The following is a 23,304-nucleotide window of genomic DNA, read 5'->3' as shown; positions in this document are numbered from 1 at the left end:
TAACATTGTACATAGTTAGAGGATGTTTTACAGGATTCGAGTGGATACTTTGTTAGTTCATACTAGAAGAACGAGAAACAATGTTGCAGACCGTCTAGCTAGAACTACTTTTTCTACTTTTGATTGGATTTGGATTAAGGAAGCTCCTCCTCAAATCCAACTCTTTGTAAACCATGACTTGAGGGCTCTCACTTGCTATTTCAGTTAATATGTCCATGATTTTACTTTAAAAAACATCATAGAGTTAATCAATGGTGCTCAATTGAAACAAATGAGTTGGTGTTACTTATTTAAGTAACGTTGCTTAGCAATTCTTTTTTTAATATTTTTGACAGAGTTAGCAATTTTGATTATTGAATGAGACGTTGATGATTTTCCTAAAATATCTGAGATTAGGAGGGCTAATTAGACTTTAGCCTAAAGTAAGTTGTCTTGACCAGAAGACAGTGAAGTGAAGCGCAGCAGTATAAAAGAGGTTTGTGAAGTGAGTGAGAGTGGAAGCAGAGAAGACAGAAGAATGGGTTCGAAGGGGAAGAAGAAAGGTTCACCGGAAGACATTCTGGAAACCCTAGGAGACTTCACGAGCAAAGAGAACTGGGACAAGTTCTTCACCCTTCGCGGTGATTCCTTCGAGTGGTACGCCGAATGGCCCAACCTCAGGGACCCACTCCTCTCCCTCCTCAAAACCGTTCCTCTCCCGCTTCAGCTCCTCGTCCCCGGCTGCGGCAACTCCCGCCTCTCCGAGCACCTCTACGACGCCGGCCACACCGCCATCACCAACATCGACTTCTCCAAGGTCGTCATCTCCGACATGCTCCGCCGCAACGTCCGCGACCGTCCCCTCATGCGATGGCGCATCATGGACATGACCGCCATGCAGTTCGAGGATGAGAGCTTCGGTGCGGTTATTGACAAAGGTGGACTGGATGCTTTGATGGAGCCCGAACTTGGCCCCAAATTGGGGAACCAGTACTTATCAGAGGTACGTTTCTCTACTTTGTTATTTCTTATTAGTTCATGTTTTTGGTAACTTAGCCCTTTTATTTTTGTCAGGTGAAGAGAGTTTTAAAGCCTGGGGGAAAGTTTGTGTGCCTTACCTTGGCTGAATCTCACGTACTTAGTAAGTTTCCTTAATTTTGTTTCACCATGAATAATAAGTGAAAAACATGTGATACGTAGAGAATACAATTGAAAGCACTAAGAAGGTGTGATGGTGTTTCAATTGCAGACGTTTTATTTTCCTTTACTCTTACTGAAAGATTCATGGTACAAGGTTCATATGTGGTACCCACATTTTAGACTTTCCTTTGTGTATTAGCCACAAGAAAAGAATACTTGAATGTGAATGATTCTAAGAAGAGGGTTTGCACAAAGCCCTTCCAATCTCCTTGACATCTTGCTAAAAAAGAAACATGCTACCAAGAAGCTATCCCGTGTTACCTTTAGAGTTAATTGTAGTGCACTTGGACGGGGTGCTTTGTTACTCTGGATTGCAATGAAATGATTTTCTAGAACTGTTTTTGCATTTTTTCTTTTTCATTTTTTGACGTGCTTGGTTTGGTATCACTGGAGGATAAATATCGCTAATTCACAATTTCCAGATCTACTTTTCTCAAAGTTCCGACTTGGGTGGAAAATGAGTGTTGATGCCATACCTTTAAAGTCTTCTGGCAAACCTAGCCTTCAAACATTTATGGTGGTTGTGGAGAAGGAGCTGTCTACTTTAGTGCACCAGATTACATCATTGCTCCATAATTCTTCACTTCATTGCAATTCAAAACAGGTAGACTATCTGGGCTATTTGTACTTTCTGTTTAGTTCTCGTGGACATAGGAGTTTTCTTAAAATAAGGATTTATGGATGATTAATGCTACATCTGTTAGTGGTATAGAACTATAGATAGTTTTACTCTAGGTTATTAATAGAGAAGGGGTAGTTATTTTGTTAAAGTTGTAGGGTTTATGTAGCGAAGGGGGAATAGAGAGAAAATGATCTGAATATTATGACATTGATTTGATGTGTGTAAGTTATGAAGTACTAATGCCTATTGGTACAGAGAATTAAGTCTTATGTTTATGTCCCCCCTCACATTTGTGCAAGGTTTCTGGACTTCATGAGGCTCTTCAAAATGAGAATCAAATTCGTGAAAAATACTCCAGCGGCTCCAATTTATTATATTCTGTGGAAGATCTGCAAGAGGAGTTGACAAAGCTATCTCAAGGTCGGCGATTGCAGCTAACTCTGGGTGGACAAGGGTACTCCACTTTTTCTTACAGAGCTGTAATTCTTGATGCCGAGGAACAGGCCAGCCCATTTACCTATCACTGTGGGGTTTTCATTGTGCCTAAGGTGTGTTTTAGCAGAGATCCCTTTTAAATTTTTGTTCATGCATTCCTTCTAACTTCGTAACAAGAAAAAAAAAAAAAAAAAACTCTCGTGGTATGCTCATGAATTTCAGAATGAATCAGTGATCCTTCTCTGGAGATTCAAGCACAGTAGTTTTAACAAATGAATAAATGTGAAATAGTTATTATTGGAAGTAAAAGAACCATTGTTAATTTGCTTTTGACTAGAATCTGCTGCTGACAATGTTTTTTGAAACTAGGAAGGACAACGGACAATTGGATACTTTTTATTTTCAAATTTTCTGATTCTTTTTAATTTCTATTCTTAGTAGTCTCAACCTTGTTCATACTAAAAATGATAAAAGTGTAATTGTATTGTTTTGTGACCTGGCAGATTGGAGTTTCTAGTATTTCTCAAGTTCTTCTTTTATTTTTTTTTCATCTGATTTTGTTTTTTAATTTTTTGGATTGCAATGTGCATCAATATGCATTTATGGAGCTGATTCCACAGGATTTCAGATTTCCTTTTTTATATCTATCTGCAGTTTACACTTAGGGCATCAAATTATGCAGTAATTCTGTTTGAATTTCATGATTGAATGTTAAATCTCAGACTCGTGCACGTGAATGGCTTTTCTATTCTGAAGAAGGACAGTGGATGGTGGTCAGAAGCTCTGAAGCAGCTCGTCTCATAATGGTACTATGCTATCAATTTTATAAAATTATAATTTGTTGGTATTTTTTAGTATGCCAAATTACTTTTGTAATTGAAGCTTCCAAGCAAATCCGTGACTTTAGGTTTACTTGGATGCCAGCCATTCGGATACCAGCATGGAGGAGATTCAGGTAGAACATCCTCATAAGTTATGCTTCATGGACATGCCATTATAACAGGTTAACCTTGTTGCTTTTTACTGAATTGTGTCTGTTATCCCTTTTCAGAAGGATTTGTCTCCATTGGTTACGCAGTTGGCACCTGCAGAAAATGAGAATGGAGCTAAAATACCGTCTGTATCTTGTACCAGTTGCATTTTTGTGATTTTTCATTTATTTCGAGCAATGTTAACATAAATGTTCATTTTTTTTCTCCTGTTTTTCTATTCATGCCAAAGCATCCAAACATGTTCCATTGTGCATTACAGTAATTACTATACTGTAAACCATTTTTTTCAGGTGCTGTTGTCATACTTATAGCATGTTTGGTTTTGCTTATTTTTGTGGAAGTAATCTATTTTTTTGGGTGAAATCTCTCTCTAGAAGTTGGCAAACATAGGCTGAAGCAAACACACATTTAAACACTATGAATTTCAGTTTTTTCTCACAAGTTCTTGAATACATGCCTACAGTTTCATGATGGCAAGTGAGGGGATCAAGGAGCGAAACATCATTCACAAGGTTTTTAACAATATACATAATACTGTCTCTATTTTGTTATTTTGATCTAGTGAACTCTCTGTCTAATAAGGCCGTGAGATTTACTCTAGTATTCTGCAAGAAACTTCATTCTTAACTTCTTACCGAGCTTCTTTTTATGGTGTTCGGCCCTTGGTTCCATTGTTCATTAGAGGGAGTTGGGACCCTACTGGGCTCATTTCTTATTATGTTTATTTTTTTATCCACCTGCTTTATTGATCTAAGAGTAATTTCACCTCTTTATTCTATTTCAGTTTTTTGAAATGCTGTTTTTATCAATAAGAAACAAAAATGTATTTATTCACTAGTCTTTTTACTTTTGTGATTCCTACTTTTTACATGGATGCTCATTCTCGTGATGGCTTTGCTTGATTTTAAATGATCCCAACATTCTCATTATATCATTTATGCTTATGTGTTTTGCAGGTCACATCTTCATTAACTGGATCAATTATTGTTGAAGATGTAATTTATGAAAATGTTGATAGTGAAGTCAGTTGTATTTTTCCTTCTAGAGAGTTGGTGTTTCGACGCCTTGTATTTGAGAGAGCTGCAAATTTGGTGCAGTCTGAAGCTCTGCTAAAAGATGAACAGTCACCTACTAAATTGGTTAGTGAGACAGGCAGGAAGAAAAACAATGCATCTTCCAAATCTAGAAAAAGTGGATCTCAGAGACACAGTATTGGTAATTATTTTCCTCTTGCCTCCGGTTTATTTAAAATTACTGTTCAACTCCTGCAAGTGTTGCTTCAACATTATTGTCAAATCCCGAGTTTTTTAATTTACTGTTGCATATCATAAAGTTTCCATTTATTTTATATTTTTGTAGAATTGGTTTTGAACCGTTGAACATGATTGAGATGTGTGTCCAAATTAATCTTAGCTGTATATTTTACATTGGGATGTGTGCATGCCTACATGGTGTGTGAAATTGATTTTCAATATAAATGTAACGAGGCCTAAGAGGAATCATCTCTTGTAATTTACCCTTCATTTTGCTAATTTTTTTTCTATAAAAAAAGTTGTAGACAGTGTTTTGGGTTATCTATATAGTTTTTTTTTTAAGCTTTTCTAATGCTGAAAAATGGTTTTGGATGAATATGGTGTTAAAAATGGTTTAACAACAGAGAGAGAGATAGGATTTTTACAGTTTTGAAACTATTCATTTTCTAGTTTGCAATATTTACTTGCTGTTTATAACTCTCTTGCCATTGTAATATTTTTTTCCAATGTTGCAGGAGCAAGCAGCCAGTTGACCGTCTATCATGGCTATGTAGCTAGTTCTTATCATACAGGGATTATTTCAGGGTTCACGCTAATATCTTCTTACATGGAAAATGTGGCATCAAGTGGGAAAATGGCAAGTATTTCTGACTTTTAATGTGATGCATGAATCTACTAGTTCCTTGGTACATTAAGGACTGTAGTTTCCAATAATAGCAAATTGTAAATAAATGCCAAATTAACTTGTCTCACTTTCTTCAGATGCTCTAAAACATTCTTTCATTCATTATTGCTGATACATTCAAGTGGCATATCTCAGGTAAAAGCAGTAATAATAGGTCTTGGAGCTGGTTTACTTTCCATGTTTCTTCACGGGTGTATCCCCTTTTTGGAAATTGAGGTAATTTATATTTTTTTTCCTGTTGTTTAGGGAGGGGAAATAATTAGAGTTCAGATTTAGTCCCGAATGATTTATTCTTCTGAATGATTGATATGACATGGTTTGATAATAATTTTTATCTACAGACTGTGGAGTTAGACCCCATGATTGTTGATATTGCAAGGGACTACTTCAGTTTTGTTGAGGATAAACGCCTAAAGGTAGTTAAATATACATTCATGTCTTTTCTCTTGAGGTGTTGTGGGGGCTTAAATCTAAATTAGGACTAACCAAAGTAAAGCCAGATTGCTAACTTACACCAAAGGAAATATCCACATGAAACAGTAACTAGTTTTAAGAAAAGATTATCCATGCCTATTTGAATCATACAATGTTGACTCTTGCAAGTAATTATTTTGATTTCATGATTTTTTTTTGCTGTTTAAACACCAGTTTAAAATATGGATGGCAATGAAAATATGGCAACTGCAGATAAAGTGACTTCTGTTTTTATTTGTTGGGAGGGGTGAGGGCTGTGTGCAGAATATTAAGAACCACAATATAATTTAAGAATTTGTTGAATTAATCTTGTGATGGGGTGATCACAACATTGGCCACTTAATCTTGTTGCTTTGGGGAATCCAGGTGCATGTAGCTGATGGGATCCAATTTGTCCGAGAGATTGACAGTTCTGGAGCACCTCAGATTCATGGAAAAAGTAATGATCCTAGTAATACTGAGTCTGCTCTAAATGCAAGTTCAACTGTGTCTCATGCTGGTGTAAAAGTGACAAAAGTTGATATAATTATTGTTGATGTTGACTCTTCAGACCCAAGGTGAATTGAATTATGCATTTATGACATTAAACTATTATAGAATGGCCAAGGAAAAAATGGTATTAGGTCATTAAGGGATTAGAAATAATAATATCATTATCTTCTATGATTTTAAAGAATCCTACTTATTTATTACATATTTTGTACAGCTCGGGATTGACATGCCCTGCTCCGGATTTTTTGGATGAGTCTTTTCTTGAGACCGTAAAGGATAAACTTTCAGAGGATGGTCTCTTTGTTGTCAATTTGGTGTCACGGTCCCAAGCCATTAAGGATATGGCTCTCTCAAAAATGAAAAAGGTAAAAACAAATGAGTACAATAATATTTAGTTTGGACTTTGATTTTTAATGTCTGATGCTGTATCTTCTTTTAATCAGATATTTATTACAGATGTGTTTCAAATCTCTATTCTTTTTTTTCCCTCTCTCTTTTGTACAAAACTTAAATGCAGTTTCTTAGGTGCTTTAGGTATTGTTTATCCAATCATACACAATCGGGAAAAGTTCACTCACCTTATTCTTGCTAAAACCGGTGAACTTTTCAAAGAAAAGTATTCCAAATTTTGTGGGTTTAACCAATATTTATAAAAAAAAAACCCTCCCAAATATAACTAGTTGCTGGGAGAAGTAGAAATGATTATGGTTGTTAGTTATTTCTGAATTTATAAAACTTTACAGACATCGAGAGACAAAGTTTAGTTAGATCTACCATTCTGCTACTCAGCATTAGAGTACTAATCTTATGAGAAATGTCCATATGAATCTTTTGTGCTTAAAGGGGGGGATTTAGAATTCCAGAGAGGCTAGAAAATGGAGACTTTAGGACACAATTTATAATTGGTGTAACTCAGTTACGAAACATTAGTATTTCAATGAACATTTTCTATTACTTTGAAGTTGTTGAGCCCTTGTTTGCATAGATACTGTCCTTATATCTTGTTTCTAAAATTTAGGACTTATCTTTTATCAGGGAATTGAATTGTAATCCTTTAATCTAAATTCATAGGTGCTGAGATCAATTCTCTCTAGCAATTCTTATTATTCTGAAGAGTTCAAGCTGGTATCTGAGCATATTTCCTTTGTGAAATGGCTTACGTGTTTTTAACTTCACAACTGTAATCCCAATATAGTACTTTTTTTTATCAGCAAAATTTAGGACTTATCTTTTATCAGGGAATTGAATTGTAATCCTTTAATCTAAATTCATAGGTGCTGAGATCAATTCTCTCTAGCAATTCTTATTATTCTGAAGAGTTCAAGCTGGTATCTGAGCATATTTCCTTTGTGAAATGGCTTACGTGTTTTTAACTTCACAACTGTAATCCCAATATAGTACTTTTTTTTATCAGCAAAATTAATTTGTATTATATTAATAAGATTAGTACAAGTGGTACTGATGTATATACATTGTTTCGATACTATGTGAAACCTATAGGATTGGAAATGTTAAGATGGATGTACCCATAGGTATCATTCTTGTATTGTGGCATGGATTGGGATAGTGGGATGGGTGCTATGTTGAAGATTACAAATGCTATATCAATAATTTATGCTTTACGCATAACTGTTTCTGTATTAAATTTTAACAAAAAATTAAACTTATTCCTTCTAGTCTTATATTTCATTTGTAGCTAAAATATGTTTGTGATTTCTAATAAACATCCAAATTTTGTGCTTGCTTTCTAATAAATTTGTTCTTCGTTTTTTCTTCATGATAAAATAACAATTTTGTTTTTGGTCTCTGAAACATTTTTTCAGTCTCTTATAAATTAGCAATTTTGTATTTGCTCCCTAAATTTGTTTCCATTTGTTATCAGTTTTTTTCAAAAAAAAAAAAACTCAATGCAAAGAAAATTTATCAAAAAACAAACACAAAATTCAGATATTTATTAGTGATAGCCTATTTACTAACAAGAAACATATTTTTAGGTTGTTGACTATATACCCTGGATGTTGTTGCTGTATATAAATATTTATTCAGCATAACTTTTGGTTTTGTTGATTGTGGAAGATATTTTACACAATGTCTTGTCAACTTAAATTTATGTTTTTTTTTCCTGTATTTAGAGTCTAGTTGTTCTGTAATATCACTGTTGTATTTCTGTTGTCTTCACATAGGTTTTCAGCCACCTCTTCTGCCTCCAGCTTGACGAGGACGTCAATGAAGTTCATTTTGCCCTCAAATCTGAGTCCTGTATTGAGGATAGCTGTTTCTCTGAAGCTTCTCTTAAACTTCATAAATTGTTGGAGTTTAAACACCCGGAGATAGGTCAAAACATTATCAATGCGACCAAAAAGATAAGACATTTGAAGTGAAACTTGCTCTCCTTCCTTGCCATAGTTATGAGCATGATATTCTTCGTCTGTGTGATGTGAATGCTTGCTATCTCAAATTCGGAAGTGATTTCAGCCAAATGTTTGTCATTGATCTGCGGACTGAACTGTCTAGTACTCATCAATAGTACTTAATGGTTGAGTGATGTATAAATAAATGACTTGTGAGTTGTGATGATATTGTAGCGCATTCACCCTTTATTTCATATGGGTGTCTGCTTCAACGTTTAAGGGTTATGGATAACATTCCCTGGAATAATTCGCTGTGAATACTATCCTCTAGGAATTTTCCTTCGTTAAGATTTGTTTGACTGGTCTTTAAAAAACTTACTGGAAAGTTTACAATTCTTGGAAAAGTAATACTATTTTCTTCTTTATCTTACTAATCTTAATACTTTATAAAGTACTAAGTATTAAGTAAAATAGTGAATGTTTTGGAAATATAAAATGCATTTAATTCTTTTGTATTTAGTAAATAGAATGAATGATTTGTAGAAAGATCTTGAAGGGAAGATCTAAATTTATCCTTCCTGAAAATAGTTTAAAAGCTTGTCCGTGTATATGAACAAAATTAGTATTATAAATATTTGCAACTCAAGGAGATATTTAGGTCATTTACTTCGATTTTATAGGAAATTGCTTTCTGACAACTATTGGAAAACCTGTTTTGGTGTGGAGAGTGAAGAGTTACCGTCCTGATGATTTTTTAAAGTTAGTTGTAAAAATTTTCGTTTTATGAAAAGCCTTATGTTGGAAGTACTTAAAAAGTTGATGAAATATAACTGTTTATTTTCAGAGTAAATAGTCTATTTATAGTTTTAAATATTTTCACTGTCTTAAATAAATCATGTATGATTTATTGGATTTTAGATCAAAGAACCCATGGTATCGCATGCACAAAGGAGAATCATTGATCAGCAGAGTTATTTATTTGCTGTCCAAAGTCAAAAGACTAAGTATTATGTACTAAAACATGACATCTATCGAATTGTCATACATATACACAATAGGGTGAACACAATTAAGGGCCATTTCTGGTCAGTAACATTGTCCAGTTGGTTGACTAGTGTTCACAAGGTTCACACCGAACCTCGTTTTAGAAGCTGCTTACAGCCTCTTGAAAGAAACCATCACTCAATGGTGTTGTGCATCATGCCTCCACAGACAACAGGGGTCACCCACTCACCACCGAATACAGAGTCTGATATTTTGATGGAGCAATTCCTTTTCCCTTGGCAAGCCTGCAAAATATAAAAAGTATATATCACCTAAATCAGGTAAGATCACTTAGAAAAGCCATACTATAATTTTGGCACTAGAAAAGTTATGTTTTGTCAACCATGCGCACAACTGTTTTGCCTGATACAGACATGTATTAGTATGAAGTATCTCCACCCTCACCGATAATCATTTCATTCCTCATTAAATAATCAACCCAAAGTTTAGAAAGTTGGTTTTGGGTCGGGACCCAAAACCAACTTTCTAAAGATGAATTGTAAAGGGGATTTGTAATCATTATATTCATAAAATTGAATGGCAGGTAAGTTCTTTGCTTCGGTTTTATGCATGGGGCCATTCTTATTAGGCGAGTTCCCCCCTTTTCTTATTTTGGTGAACCACATAATATTTTTCATCAAAACATTACAAGCCTGCAGCTAAAAAGACGCAAAACACTACAGCCCTGTTTTTTCCATGCTACATATCAACATTAGCCAAGACCTTACACTTAAACATACAAGTTCTCATCAATTTTCTAGTGCCTACAGAAATGTTTAATCAGTGATAACAATAAATTTGTAATCGTAATACTTAAACAAAGTATAGGGTTAAGCATTTTGGAAAATGTCTTGCATCATCACTTTTATCGAAGTCCACAGTGCCAAAATCATGTGGAGCTTTTGCTTTCTTGCAGAGAACTATGTCCAAAATCATGTGGAGTTTGAAAAATGTATTCTTTCCCTCTTGCGGTCCAACATATCTATAAATAAGGGATAGGAGTGACCACAATTAAGCCGGCTTTCCAACATATCACTTACTGAACCTACATAATTTGCATAAGTGTAAATCTCCATAGTAAGGCTTCCACCTCTTTTCAACAAGAGTCCTCTGTTAGATGATGTAGGAAGTGCATTTTTTTGGCTACTGGGTTTTCTTGATACTTATTGATCTTTTTTATATAATGTTTATCACAGTCAGATAACTCCCCTAAGACAGAAAATTTTAAGCCAAACTGGACTAAGTTAATCGGCACAACTCTCATTACACAATTAAGCCATAAATAAACCTAGTTCCAGACAGTTGTACAGTGCAATTTATACACAATCACAAAGAGTCTTTCATTGAAGATGAAATTGGAAAAAAAATGAAAGGTATTCACTTTGCAACTGTATAGATCAATTGTGTGCAAGCTTATTCGAATGGATAATATGACATCTTCTTATTTACTGGTATACAAAAAGAAGCAAGTGATGAAAGCAGGGGAAAAACCAAAAGAGAAAGAATATATTTTTCAAACTAAACAAGCAACAATACATAAGAAAAAAAAAGGATTTGTGATCTTCTGTATAATTTTTCTGACACACCCAGATAACTCATACACAACACTCGTTACACAATTGACCCATAAATAAACCTGGTTCCAGACAGTTCTATAGTTCAATTTATGCTCAATCACAAAGAATCTTTCAATGAAGATAAAATTGGACAAAAGATATTCACTTTGCAACTGCATATATAGATTACTTGTGTGTAAGCTTAAATGAATTAATAGTAAAACAAGTTCTTATTTATTGGTATACAAAAAGAAGCATTTGATGAAGGCAGGGCAGGGAAAAAAAATCAAAAGACAGAATAAGCCTTGATCAGCCAACAATACATATGAAAAAAGAAAGATTTGTTGTCTTGACAAAATATGATTACTGATTAGACACTGACACTGCGGAGCACAACCGTCTCAACAGTGAGTCCAGGGCCAAAACCAAAGAGCACACCCCAATCAAGGCCTTCACCAGTTGTGCCAAGTCCATTTTCTATAGACTTCTTCCTCATCTGATCCAAGATGAATAACACACATGCACTTGACATATTACCATACTCGCTGAGCACATGTCTAGTAGCTTCCATTTTTTCAGGCTTCAAGCCTAACTTAGCCTCGACTTGGTCTAAAATTGCCGGTCCACCAGGGTGTGCAATCCAGAAGATAGAGTTGTAATCAGAGATTCCCAAGGGTTGGAAGGCTTCAACTAAGGCCTTTTCGATATTCTTAGAGATGAGTCCAGGAACATCCTTGAGGAGATGGAAAGTGAGTCCAACTTCTCGAAGGTGGCCATCAATAGCCCCTTCACTGTCTGGAAGGATTGTCTGTGCAGTCCAAACAAGCTGAAACAAAGGCTTTTCAACTGGTAAGGGGTCTGATCCAACAATGACAGCAGCTGCACCATCTCCAAACAAGGCTTGACCCACAAGGCTATCAAGATGGGTGTCAGTTGGGCCACGGAACGTCACTGCAGTGATCTCAGAACAAACCACAAGCACGCGAGCACCCTTGTTGTTTTCGGCGAGGTCTTTGGCCAGACGAAGCACCGTGCCACCGGCAAAGCAGCCTTGTTGGTACATCATGTAACGCTTGACGGAGGGACGAAGGCCCAGTAGTTTAGTGAGCTGGTAATCAGCACCAGGCATGTCGACACCGCTGGTGGTGCAAAAAATGAGATGGGTAATCTTGGACTTGGGTTGACCCCATTCCTTGATTGCCTTAGTTGCAGCCTCTTTTCCCAACTTTGGTACCTCCACAACCACCATGTCTTGCCTTGCATCCAATGAAGGTGCCATATATGCACAAACACTCGGATTCTCCTTCAGGATCTCTTCATTTAAGTACATGTATCGCTTCTTAATCATTGACTTATCACCTGATCCAAACAATAAATTAAATTTCATTAGTATGTATTATTAATCAAATCAAAGATGTATGTTGAAAATAAACAACATACGTATCATATAATGAAATGAAGATAGGCTAAATGAGAGAGATATGTATGTATCTTACACATGCGCTTGAACTTTTCTTTGAGCTCAGTCATGTGCTCGCTGTTGGTGATGCGGAAGTAATAGTCAGGATAGGTACTCTGATCGACGCAGTTGGGAGGAGTGGCGGTGCCAATAGCCATGACAGTGGCAGGGCCTTCTGCACGTTGTGCCTGACGGATCTCTTCAACACTCACCATCCTAGATAGCTAGCTAGCTAATTTTCTGAAGCAAAGAATGAAAGTGAAGTAGTAGCAACGAAAGAAAAGGCTTTGATGGATGTTGCAAAGTGGGTTTGGAAGGGTGGTTATATACATGACATAGAATGATAGAATGATGCATAATTGAATGGTAGATGCAGTGCATGCTTCCTTCCTCTGACTGCGCTTGTGGTGTGCTCCCACCGCATGTCTAAGTAGACTGCTGACTCTCCCCTTCTACTTATTCTTATACCAACCTATTTTGGAATTACTTTTCTATTTTTTATAAAGAGTTTTCAGAAAAATAAATATTTTCAATCACGTGTTATTTTTCGTTTTTCCCTCTCTCTTTTTTTTTAATATCATTTTTACTTCATTATGTTAACGCTCATAAGTTTTATGTTAAGTTATAAGTATAAATATGGGATTTATGTTATGATACTGTTTTTGAAATATTAGTCTGATTTATCACGTGGAAAGACACTCGACAAAAAATAATAAAAAAGTAATTTTGCGTATTTTATTTTTTATTTAAAAAAAAGTTTTATTAAATAATTTTACACTACTCATCGATCAGTACCTCATTCATAATTTTAAAGGAAATAACTAGTAGATGTCTTGTGTTTTGTGATCCTTGCTCAAGTGCGTGAGATATTTAATGTGGCATTATTGCATGTGCCGAGACATGATCTGTGTTAGTTTTACATAAATTCATTCATGATTTTTGCTGCAGAGGCAGCAGATGATCTGTGTTCTACCATGCTAACCGTTGCAAGAGATGATTTGAAAATGTGAAACATGTTAGTTTTAAAGCCTTCCAAAATAATCCTTGAACTTTAGGATTTGAAAAAAATGTGAAACATGAATGACCAGAGTTTTCAAGATCATATTTTCAAATTTATTTCCACCACAAGTATGCTTATAACGGGTCAACATTTATTGTACACCATGTCAATAAATGATTTTAATAATGCTGTAGCTGTAGTTCATACTTCATATGGCACCCAAAACCTGGGTAAGTGTCTTATTCCCCCTATCCCAACCCTACCCTCCTCCAACCAAAAATTATAAAACCAAAGAAAATTCTTAAATCTTTGGGTGGGGCTTTTAGTATGCATAATTGTTCTCAAATAAGAATACATGGTCTCAAAGTGGAGCTCCCATGAACAACAATTTGATCGGGAATTGGGGAGTTGGTTTAATTTTATTATTTTATCATAAGGTTTGTCTACTTTCAGAAGAAAATGTGAACATCAATGAATCATTTTTTTCCAACAAGTTTAAAGTAACTTATATCCCTGAACTTCTTAACAAGTTCTCTCATCTAACTTCTCCAAAAACTAAGGTGTATATATTCACTTTAACTTAATTGAAAATCGATTAATTCTACTTTCTTATTTTCTTCACCTATAAATGCTTGTTAAGAAATTTTATCCAAACTTAATTGGGATATGTGGACCAAATTTATCATGAGGCAACAACATTTGATAATTACAAATCAATATAGGGATAAACATGGTTGCGAGTGAAAGACAATGTAAATAGTTTAACTTAGTAACTGTAAATGTTACGTCTCGTGATTAAACAACAAACGAAACTCTAGTAAACAGAACTGAAAGTTGTGAATGGGCATTGCTTGCGAATACTCACCCTCATTATCTTTATATTCACATTGGTATGGGTACCAACAGGTTGGTATACAGGAATATTTCTGTTACGACATGAGATGTGAGATTGTGAGTATACCAATTATTAATATTGAATAAAATAAACATTTATCAAAACATGAAGAGAAAAAAAAAGTATAGAAATTCTAGTAAAATTATGAATCAACTTCATTCATATGTCCTACTATAATCTTGTAATCAAATATGAAGATTCAGCAACTAAGGATATACAGCAGAACATGCAGAGTATAGGTGAACTTTGTAAGAATAAAAATGTAAGGAGGAAAAAGGATAATTAAATGTATATCTAAATACATCTCTCAATTTCTTTATTCCATAAGAACCCCTTTAAATTTTCATTTTACCAATGCACAGTAACACATCTGACATGTGCATAAGGGTTAAAACATGGCAAGGACTAACTTATAACAGAATATTTGGAAAGAATATAGGACATGAACTTAGCTAAAGTATAGCAGGAAACAATAGCAAAGGATCAATAAGCCTAGATGTCATCTGCTGTTTCGTTAGCATTACAATGAATTGGATTGCACATTAAAGAACCAACAGAAAATTACTCCTTGAATGTATTTACATTTTATAGGCTTCAGATAATAGATGGTTTGAATAGAAGCATTAAAGCATGTATTGGACAAAAAATGTGGCCTTTACACTCACAGCTTCTGAGTTTCATAGTTCAGTACAGACGAACACAAGGAACAAAAAACATTATTTATATCGATTAGTTACACTAAAATATTATAAACTAAACATAGTATACAACAATACCTAAATGAAGAAAGTACAATTAAGAATGCATTCAACAATTATGTGCACTTTTCGCCACTTCTTGTAACAGAAATGTTCCTGGACTCCCCAGCACAGATACACAAAATGGCAGAGATACATCATCCATCAACAATGAATTGATCTTCTTGATTATCTCCCTCAACCCTAGCGTCACCATGAACAATTCCATTCACATGATGCAAATTTTGCATCATTTGTGAAAGATAATGGTTGCTAGCACTAGTATGATCAGATAGGCCAGAAGGTTGGGCAGGCCACTGCGAGAATATACCAAGCAATTGGTTAGTAAGATTTTGTTGCTCGTGAAGAAAACGAGTCTGCATCTGGCCCATTTCTGCTCGGTGCTGGCTCAGCATCTCGTCAACCCTCTTCTTCCATTCCAGCCTCCTGCAGTTCATTCTCTCCTCCCATTCCCTCTCATGGATCAACTCTTCCTCTCTCCTTTTCCTTTCCATCTCTTCGTTTTCCTTTTCCATGGCTTCCCACTCTGCCATCCTCTGCCTCCTAAGCTTGTCCCTCTCCTTCTCCCTCTCCTCTCTCTCCTTTTCCCTCTCCTCAAGCTTCCTTTCCCACTGCTTATCAAGCTCCACTCGCAAATTCTCCCTCCTCTGCCTCTCGCGCTCCCTCTCCACCTCACGCTGCTCAAACCGCGTCTCCATCTCTCTCAACTGCCCCAGCTGGTTAGCAAGAATCCGCCACGCCTTCTTCTCCATCCCCTTCGCCACCTTCCTCTTCTTCTTCAAACTTGACCCTGTCACCTCCCCTTCCTCCTCAAACACAAAACCATTCTCCGCAGCATCCTCCCTCTCCCGACCACCACTCCCATTGTAATTCACCTCCCCTTCCTCCCCCTCAATCTCAAATCCCAACCCCATCACCTCATTGTCCACCCCATCCAAAGCAGCCCCAAAATCCCCATCCCCAGAATGACCCATCTGCCCAAACTCAACCATATCCATCCCCCCACCACCAGCAAGAAACCCATCCCCATTATCCCCATCACGATCCCCGTGATCCCCATCCTCAATCCCCATCAACTCATTCCCACCATGACCGCCAACAGCAAGTGCAACATCCCCAAACACATCCTTATACCTAAGGAAGTTAGACCAATGAGTAAGCCCCTCCACCCAATCAAACTCACTCCCATCATCACAATCCCCTCCTCCTCCGGACCCCGAAAACTCAGGCCTCTTGATCTTCTGCTTCACAAGCAAATACTGGTGCCGCATGTTCTGCACCTTCGTCGAAACGTCCTTCCAACTCCACTGCCAAGGGTACGCAACGGGATCGCGCACGTGGTGCACCGAATTCACGTGACAAGCAATCGGCTTGAACTTCTTCTCCCGAGTCCGCATCTTCGCCAGCGAACCGTCCGCTACCATCTCCCCGTACTTGTCGATTAGGGTTTTCTCCTCCGCCTCGGTCCATTTCTTCCGCCTGGGAGGAATCATCGGTAACCAATAATCTCTACACCGACGCTCTCGCTATGTTTTTCCTCTTCTTCTTCCTTCTCCTCTTTCTCTTCCTCCGCGAGCACCAAAACCTTTTCCGATAGCGATTCTGGTTGCATCGAGAACGCGAAGATCGTGCAGGTTGTTTCAATTTTTATTTTTTATTTTTTTGCTTTTTTCAATCCACGATTTTAACCTAGCAATTAACCAATCGAATGATTCTCTCGGAAACTGTAAAAATAAGGAAAAAGAAGAAGGATGGAGCATGCTTACCTTTTCAGAGTGAGAGGAGGAGCGGAGTGATTTTCCGGGAAAGTGAAATTTTCTCGAGAAAAGAATATCGAAATAATAAGTCAGTGGGGAACGAATGAAGTGACGAGAAGCTGACCAAAGGATTGACAACCGTGTTCGATTCCCTTGCAAAATTCCAAAGCTGAGACTGAAAATTTTCCGACCGATTTTTATTTTCCAGAATAATAGCTAATCTTTTTAGGCGATTTTTGTTTTTGGGTTTGTATATCTCTAATTTATAATAAGTATAATAAATATGAAAAGTTATATTTAAGAGTGGTGATCGGGCATGACTTATCTATTTCATTTTCTGTTACATTGCAACGAGATTTCTTGCATTCTCCAATGCTACCTGGTTTACGTAATTACAACTTTGTAAAGGTTCTACTACTTAATTTTGTTTCTTTTTTCTTATGTAGGAGTTGGATTTGATCAAATAGTATTTCACACTTACATCTTTTCTATTCTCTTTCATCTTCTTGTTTTTCTCTCCTAACCACGTAGAATATGGACACATAACTATAATTTAATTAAACTATACATTTTTTTTTCTCTAGAAGCAAGGTATTTCCCTTTCATAGTTGAGGTGATTTTATTTTTTTTTAATAAAATCTTTTCCATATACATAATCAGAAAATCAATTTAATTTTTGTTAACATGCTTAAAAAACCCAATCATCTATCAATTATGTTGAATCTTATTGGTTTTTTTATTTATCCTTAACACTTTATTTATCAAATTATTTAAAAGCTCCATCTAAAAAGGATTTATCTTATAATTTGAAAGTGAAAGTGTGCCACTTATAAGGAAAGAAGGTTATACAAGAAGTCATCAAACTCGCCTTATAAGATTAAAAAAAAAAAGAAAAAAAACAATATTCTACTACCTCCATACCTCCAACTACGTGAAAAGCAAAAAAAATAAAATGACGACACAAATACAACAATATACTTAAAGCATAAGGATAAAAAGTTCTACCTATTGCATGATGGAATTACGAAGATAAAAGATAAGTACTTTATCGTATCATATATAACAGATTGTGCATGACATTTGATGAAACCATTAAGAAAAATATTTAATAGATACCCTATGTGTTATTCAACATTCATATTTTGAAGAATTTCATAGGTAAACTCTTCGTGTATACTTTCATTAAATATTGATGTCAATTAAAAAGCTAAAACAAAATAAAAAAAAATTGAAACATATATTTATATTAAAAATAATAATTTTGAAATGTATATTTATATTTAAAATAAATTAGAAAAAAACACTTTATATATTAAGGTCAATTAAAGTAATTTCAAAAATAGAACGATGGCAAAAACAACTTTGTAACCAATAATACAATTATCAAAACACCTAATTACTTTATAAGTTCACACAACTCCTACACCTTAGAACAAATCACAATCTTATTGGTTACAATAAAAATGCATACAAAGATAATTTATACTTATTCGCATCTCACATTTAGGATGATAAATGAATATAAATACAAGTTGTACTGATAATGTAATTGTCAAAACACCTAATTACTTTATTCATGACTCCTACACCTTAGAACAAATCACAATCTCTACCTAAAGAATCATACTATGGTGAAATTCCAAAAACATAATGGATGAAAGTAGTGCATCAACATCTAAACATAATGACACTTAATCACAATTTTGCTGGGTGAAAAAATAGTGCAGCTTGTGGCAAGCCTTATGTTCCAATGTCGTCATCAGAATATTCAAATCCACTCGTTTGATGAGTCGTGTTGTTTGATGGATCCACCGGCAATATTTGTTGCATTTCATGAACTTGTTGATATGCAATATCAGAATCAAATCCACTCATTTGATTAATCATGCTATTTGATGGATTAAGCAGTTCTTGCATTTGTTACATTTCATGAACTCGTTGATACATATCACAATTTTCAAATCCACTCATTTTGATGAGGCGTGATGTGTGATGGATTTAGCAGTTTTTGAATTTGTTGCATTTCTTGAACTTGTTGATATGCAATATCAAAATTTTCAAATCATCTCATTTGATTAGTCACACTCTTTGGAGGATTCAGTGGTAACATTTGTTACATTTCGAGAGAACTTGTTGGTTGGTAAAATTAGAATATTCAAATCCACTCATTTGATGAGTCATGCTGTTTGGTGGATTCAGCTGCACCATTTATTGTATTTGTTGCATTTTGTGAACTTGTTGAATTTCAGGATCTGAACGAGGAATTGAACTGTGTGAGTCAATGTGGTGAGGAACTTCATTTGTGTAAGATACCTTGAAATATTATTGGGTGAGGCTTTTTGGCAAAGGAAGTATTTTTGGGCATGATTGACGATTTTGTTGTAACTAAATACCTTTGAAATTTTTGTTCATTCTCTCTTGTTGTCATATCTTTGAAGCTCAAGTAATTAAACAACAAAATTAAACAACAAGAAGATAATCAAATAATTCATATTTTATTTAATTTTAAAATATTTATATTACATCAATTTTATTCTATATTACATAAATACCATGTTGCGGTAAGGAGAGTGACCGTCATGTTGGTGGCGACGACGGTGATCATGATGACGATCATGATACTGGTGATTGTGGTGACGATCTTGACATAAATTACGTCTTTAAAATATTTGATTTTTTATTTAATAAATCTTAATTATAAAAATTTTATAACTAAGTGAGACTTTTATTTGAATTTAAAATAATGTAATGGACAAAAATGACCATTCTCATTATTAGCTAACATGATCAACTCTCATGCGAAATGTCATTTTATATATATATATAGTCTGACGTGACTAACATTTTAAGGACTAGGATTAATGACAAAAATAAAACATGTTATTTCAAAAATATTTTTAAAACAAAAAGAAAATAGTAGAAGAACCAAAATTAACAAAAAAAAAAAGTGACTAAATTACATGATCAAAATTATACTTATAACATAAATCAGACTAATATTTCAAAAACAATATTATAACATAAATCCCTTATAACATTTTTTTTATACTTATGAGTGTTAACATAATGAACTATTCACGTTAAAAAGGGGAAACGGAAATAACACTATGATTGAAAATAATAACTTGATGATCATTAAGAAAGGAAAGAAAAACAAAAAAAAATGGGTTGGTATAAGGAGAGAGTCCGCAGTCTACATAGACATGCGGGTGCACACCACAAACGCAGGAAGTATATCCTTTTCAATTCAATTATGCATCATTCTATCATTCTATGTCTATATATACATCCATCAGGAACAACGTGCAGAATTAAATGAAGAGATCCTGAAGGAGAATCCGAGTGTCTGTGCATATATGACACCTTCATTGGATACAAGGCAAGACATGGTGATTGTGGAGGTACCAAAGTTGGGAAAAGAGGCTGCAACTAAGACAATCAAGGAATGGGGTCAACCCAAGTCCAAGATTACCCATCTCATCTTTTGCACCATCAGCGGTGTCCACATGCCTGGTGCTGATGTACCAACAAGACTGCTTTGCCGGTGGCTCCGTCTCGTCGAAAACAACAAAGGTGCTCGCGTGCTATTGGTTTGGTCTGAGATCACTGCAGTCGCAGCCTTGTTCGGAGATGGTGCAGCTGCTGGCATTGTTGGATCAGACCCCTTACCAGTTGAAAAGCCTTTGTTTCAGCTTGTCTGGACTGTATAGACTATCCTTCCCGACAGCGAAGGGGCTATTAATGGCCACCTTGGCCTTGGCGAAGTTGGACTCACATTCCATCTCCTCAAGGTGGACCGGCAATTTTAGACCAAGTCGAGGCTAATTAAGTTAGGCTTGAAACCTGAAAAAATGGAAGCGATTATTAGACATGTCCTCAGGAGTATGTTAATATGTCAAGTGGCATGTGTGTTATTTATCATGCATCAGATTGGGAAGAAGTCTATAAAATGGACTTGACGGTGAAGGCCTGGGGTGTTATCTTTGGCTTCGGCCCCGTCGACTGGACTGTACTAATATGTCACTGTCTATTCAGACCATCCTTTTTTTTCTCCTTTTTTTATCTGTTGACCCAGCCTTCCTCAGTCCCATAATTCTTTTTGTATACCAGTAAACAAGAACATGTCAGGTTATTGATGCAATTAAGCTTACACATAATTGATCCATACAGTTGCGAAGTGAATAGCTTTTGTCCAATTTCATCTTCATTGAAAGATTCTTTGTGATGGACTATAAATGCTATAAATGGAATGGTATAACTTGCAGAGTTTCAAGACAAAAGATAAGATGCATGCATATTTGAAATTAAATTTGTATTACTAAGATTTAGGTGATTTAGATATAAAGTAGAAGATTGCATTTTATTAAATGAATCTTAATTGAATGGATGCATTGAAAGTTGTTTTTGTTTCAACTTTCAAGAAAATTTATTTATTATAGCTAGTGACAATCTTCACTATAAATGGAGAAGAAATTCAGTGGAGAAATAATACATAAAGAGAGAGTGTGTGAGAAAAGAAGTTGTGAAACAAAGTTATTTTGTTGAAAAAAAGTATCTTTGTGTAAAAGTGTTATGATTTCTTGTAACAATTGAGAGAGATACTTAGGTATGTAGAATGATACATTATATGAGATGGGTGACAATCTTAATTGTTATTATTTTTGTGATAGTAAAATATTTTGAGACAATTCTGTGGACGTAAGCAAAAAGTGTCGAACCAAGTTCTTGTGTTTATTATTATTTTCTTTATGGTGTAATCTTCAATGTTTTCATGATCATTTGTGGATATGAATAATTTTATTTATAGAAGTGTTATTATCCAACAAGAATGGTGTGAATCTGGTTTATGGCTTAATTGTGTGAAGAGAGTTGTGCCAATTAACTTAGACCGCTTTGGCTTAAAGTTTTCCTTGTGTGTATCGTGATATATCTATCTGGCTGAGAGAGAAAATTATACAGAAGGGTTCGATAAGTATGAAGTAAAGACATAATAGCTAAGAAAATGTAGTTCCTATACTTTGATTACTGAAAGAACTAAATCATAGTTGACACAAAATGTATGGACAGCACCTTACATTATTGAGCTTACAATAGTTAACTACTTCACCACTATGTATAACATTTATCCAAGGTTAGAATTAGTAGAGTTATTTCCTGAGATGTATGGACTGGTCCTTGACGAATTAAATATTTGGTTAAATCAGTATATAGAGTTATTTTCTGAATTGACAGATTAGATTTGTTGTTATTAATTTAATTAGAAATAATTTCATATTTTCTTAGTGTATGAAATGAACCATTATTTTTCTTATATTTTTATGAAATGAACCATTAATTAGATCTATATGAAAAAATATTTTTCTTTTGTAAACGTAGGTTTGGGACCTCAGAACATAAATCCAAGAATACTGTTAGCAGTTACAGGAGGCTTGTGTAGTGGTCTTCTGTCATTTCATTTCGATGTTGTAGAAGAATCATGCTTTTCTAATTAAACCCCACTTGTCTAATGAATCCTCTTCCTTTTTCCTAAATTAACGATGCAATACCATACAGTGTTATTCAATTCTGCTCCAGACAATCATTTTAGTTAGGGTCTTAGGTTGTGCATGTTATCCATTCATGAGGCCCTATGATGCACATAAATTATCTTTTCACTCAACCGAATGCATTTTTCTGGTGTATTTTACACAACGTAAAGGCTATAAGTGTCTCTCTTGATTGCAAATTCTACGTAGTATATATCAAAAGATATAGTATTCAGCGAATCCAAAATTTTCCTATCAGTTCTTATTTTTCCACTACCACTGCATATCATCCGCATTCTCTCTACCTCTCCCATACATACAATCTTTTCACCACTTCATCTCACCCTCGTTTTCTTCCTTCACATACAATAGCCTATTTTTCCACCTCAACCTTCATCTCAAGATACATCATCATCTCTTTCTATGCCTTCATCTTATTCTACTTTCTCAGATGTGTTGCTAATCCTCCTCCTATTCGGGCTCAAAAGTCAAAACATCCATCCTATGCAAACAAGGTCTAAGTAAGGCATTCACAAGCCCACACTTTTAACCACTCACATTAAACCTTCTTCAATCAAATAGGCTATGTAGGATGAATATTCTACACTTACTGCTAAAAAGACTTGGTCCCCGGTTCCTCTTTAACCTCACTGACAAGTTGTAGGTTGTAAATGTATCTTTCAAGTCAAAGAAAACCCTATTGGGACAGTTCAAAACTATACTGTTAGTGGAACATTCTCACCTGTTGTAAATCTTGTCACGATTAAGATCATGATCACTCTTGTTGTCACTGATAAGTGGACAATTCAGCAACTGGATGATGCATT

At 35.2% G+C, this 23,304-nt stretch overlaps 3 protein-coding genes across 5 annotated transcripts in view; 2 read left to right on the top strand and 1 right to left on the bottom strand.

Moving 5' to 3' along the window:
• Positions 1-517: 517 nt before the first annotated feature.
• Positions 518-8,831, top strand: LOC100776393 (eEF1A lysine and N-terminal methyltransferase). Its single transcript, XM_003524890.5, has 15 exons — positions 518-982; positions 1,054-1,120; positions 1,602-1,783; positions 2,101-2,349; positions 2,959-3,042; positions 3,144-3,191; positions 3,288-3,352; positions 3,692-3,740; positions 4,185-4,443; positions 4,997-5,118; positions 5,302-5,382; positions 5,508-5,582; positions 6,007-6,197; positions 6,347-6,497; positions 8,316-8,831. The coding sequence occupies exons 1-15, from the start codon at positions 518-520 to the stop codon at positions 8,511-8,513; spliced, it is 2,286 nt and encodes a 761-aa protein (XP_003524938.1). The 3' UTR covers positions 8,514-8,831.
• A 2,463-nt stretch (positions 8,832-11,294) lies between these two features.
• The window catches only part of CHS2 (chalcone synthase 2), a 97,568-nt gene continuing 85,558 nt past the window's right edge, over positions 11,295-23,304 (bottom strand). Inside the window, exons 1-2 of one of the 3 annotated variants that reach the window (NM_001360424.1) lie at positions 12,580-12,813; positions 11,454-12,442 (exon numbers count right to left, since the gene is read on the bottom strand). In NM_001360424.1, coding sequence (NP_001347353.1) covers positions 11,454-12,442; positions 12,580-12,757 — 1,167 coding nt within the window. In that variant the 5' untranslated portion in view covers positions 12,758-12,813. Of the gene's footprint in view, positions 12,443-12,579; positions 12,814-15,046; positions 16,885-16,961; positions 17,437-23,304 lie in introns of those variants that run through there. The other 2 variants (XM_006580089.3, XM_041015245.1) reach the window with 2 other exon arrangements.
• Positions 19,790-20,823, top strand: LOC102663074 (chalcone synthase 3). The gene is given in 1 exon segment (XM_006580795.3): positions 19,790-20,823. A coding segment is annotated over 1 exon segment (702 nt). The 5' UTR covers positions 19,790-20,059; the 3' UTR covers positions 20,762-20,823.

This window comes from Glycine max, chromosome 5 (assembly GCF_000004515.6).
Source record: "Glycine max cultivar Williams 82 chromosome 5, Glycine_max_v4.0, whole genome shotgun sequence".
Classification (NCBI taxonomy): domain Eukaryota; kingdom Viridiplantae; phylum Streptophyta; class Magnoliopsida; order Fabales; family Fabaceae; genus Glycine; species Glycine max.
This window is presented reverse-complemented; position numbering and strand designations above follow the sequence as displayed.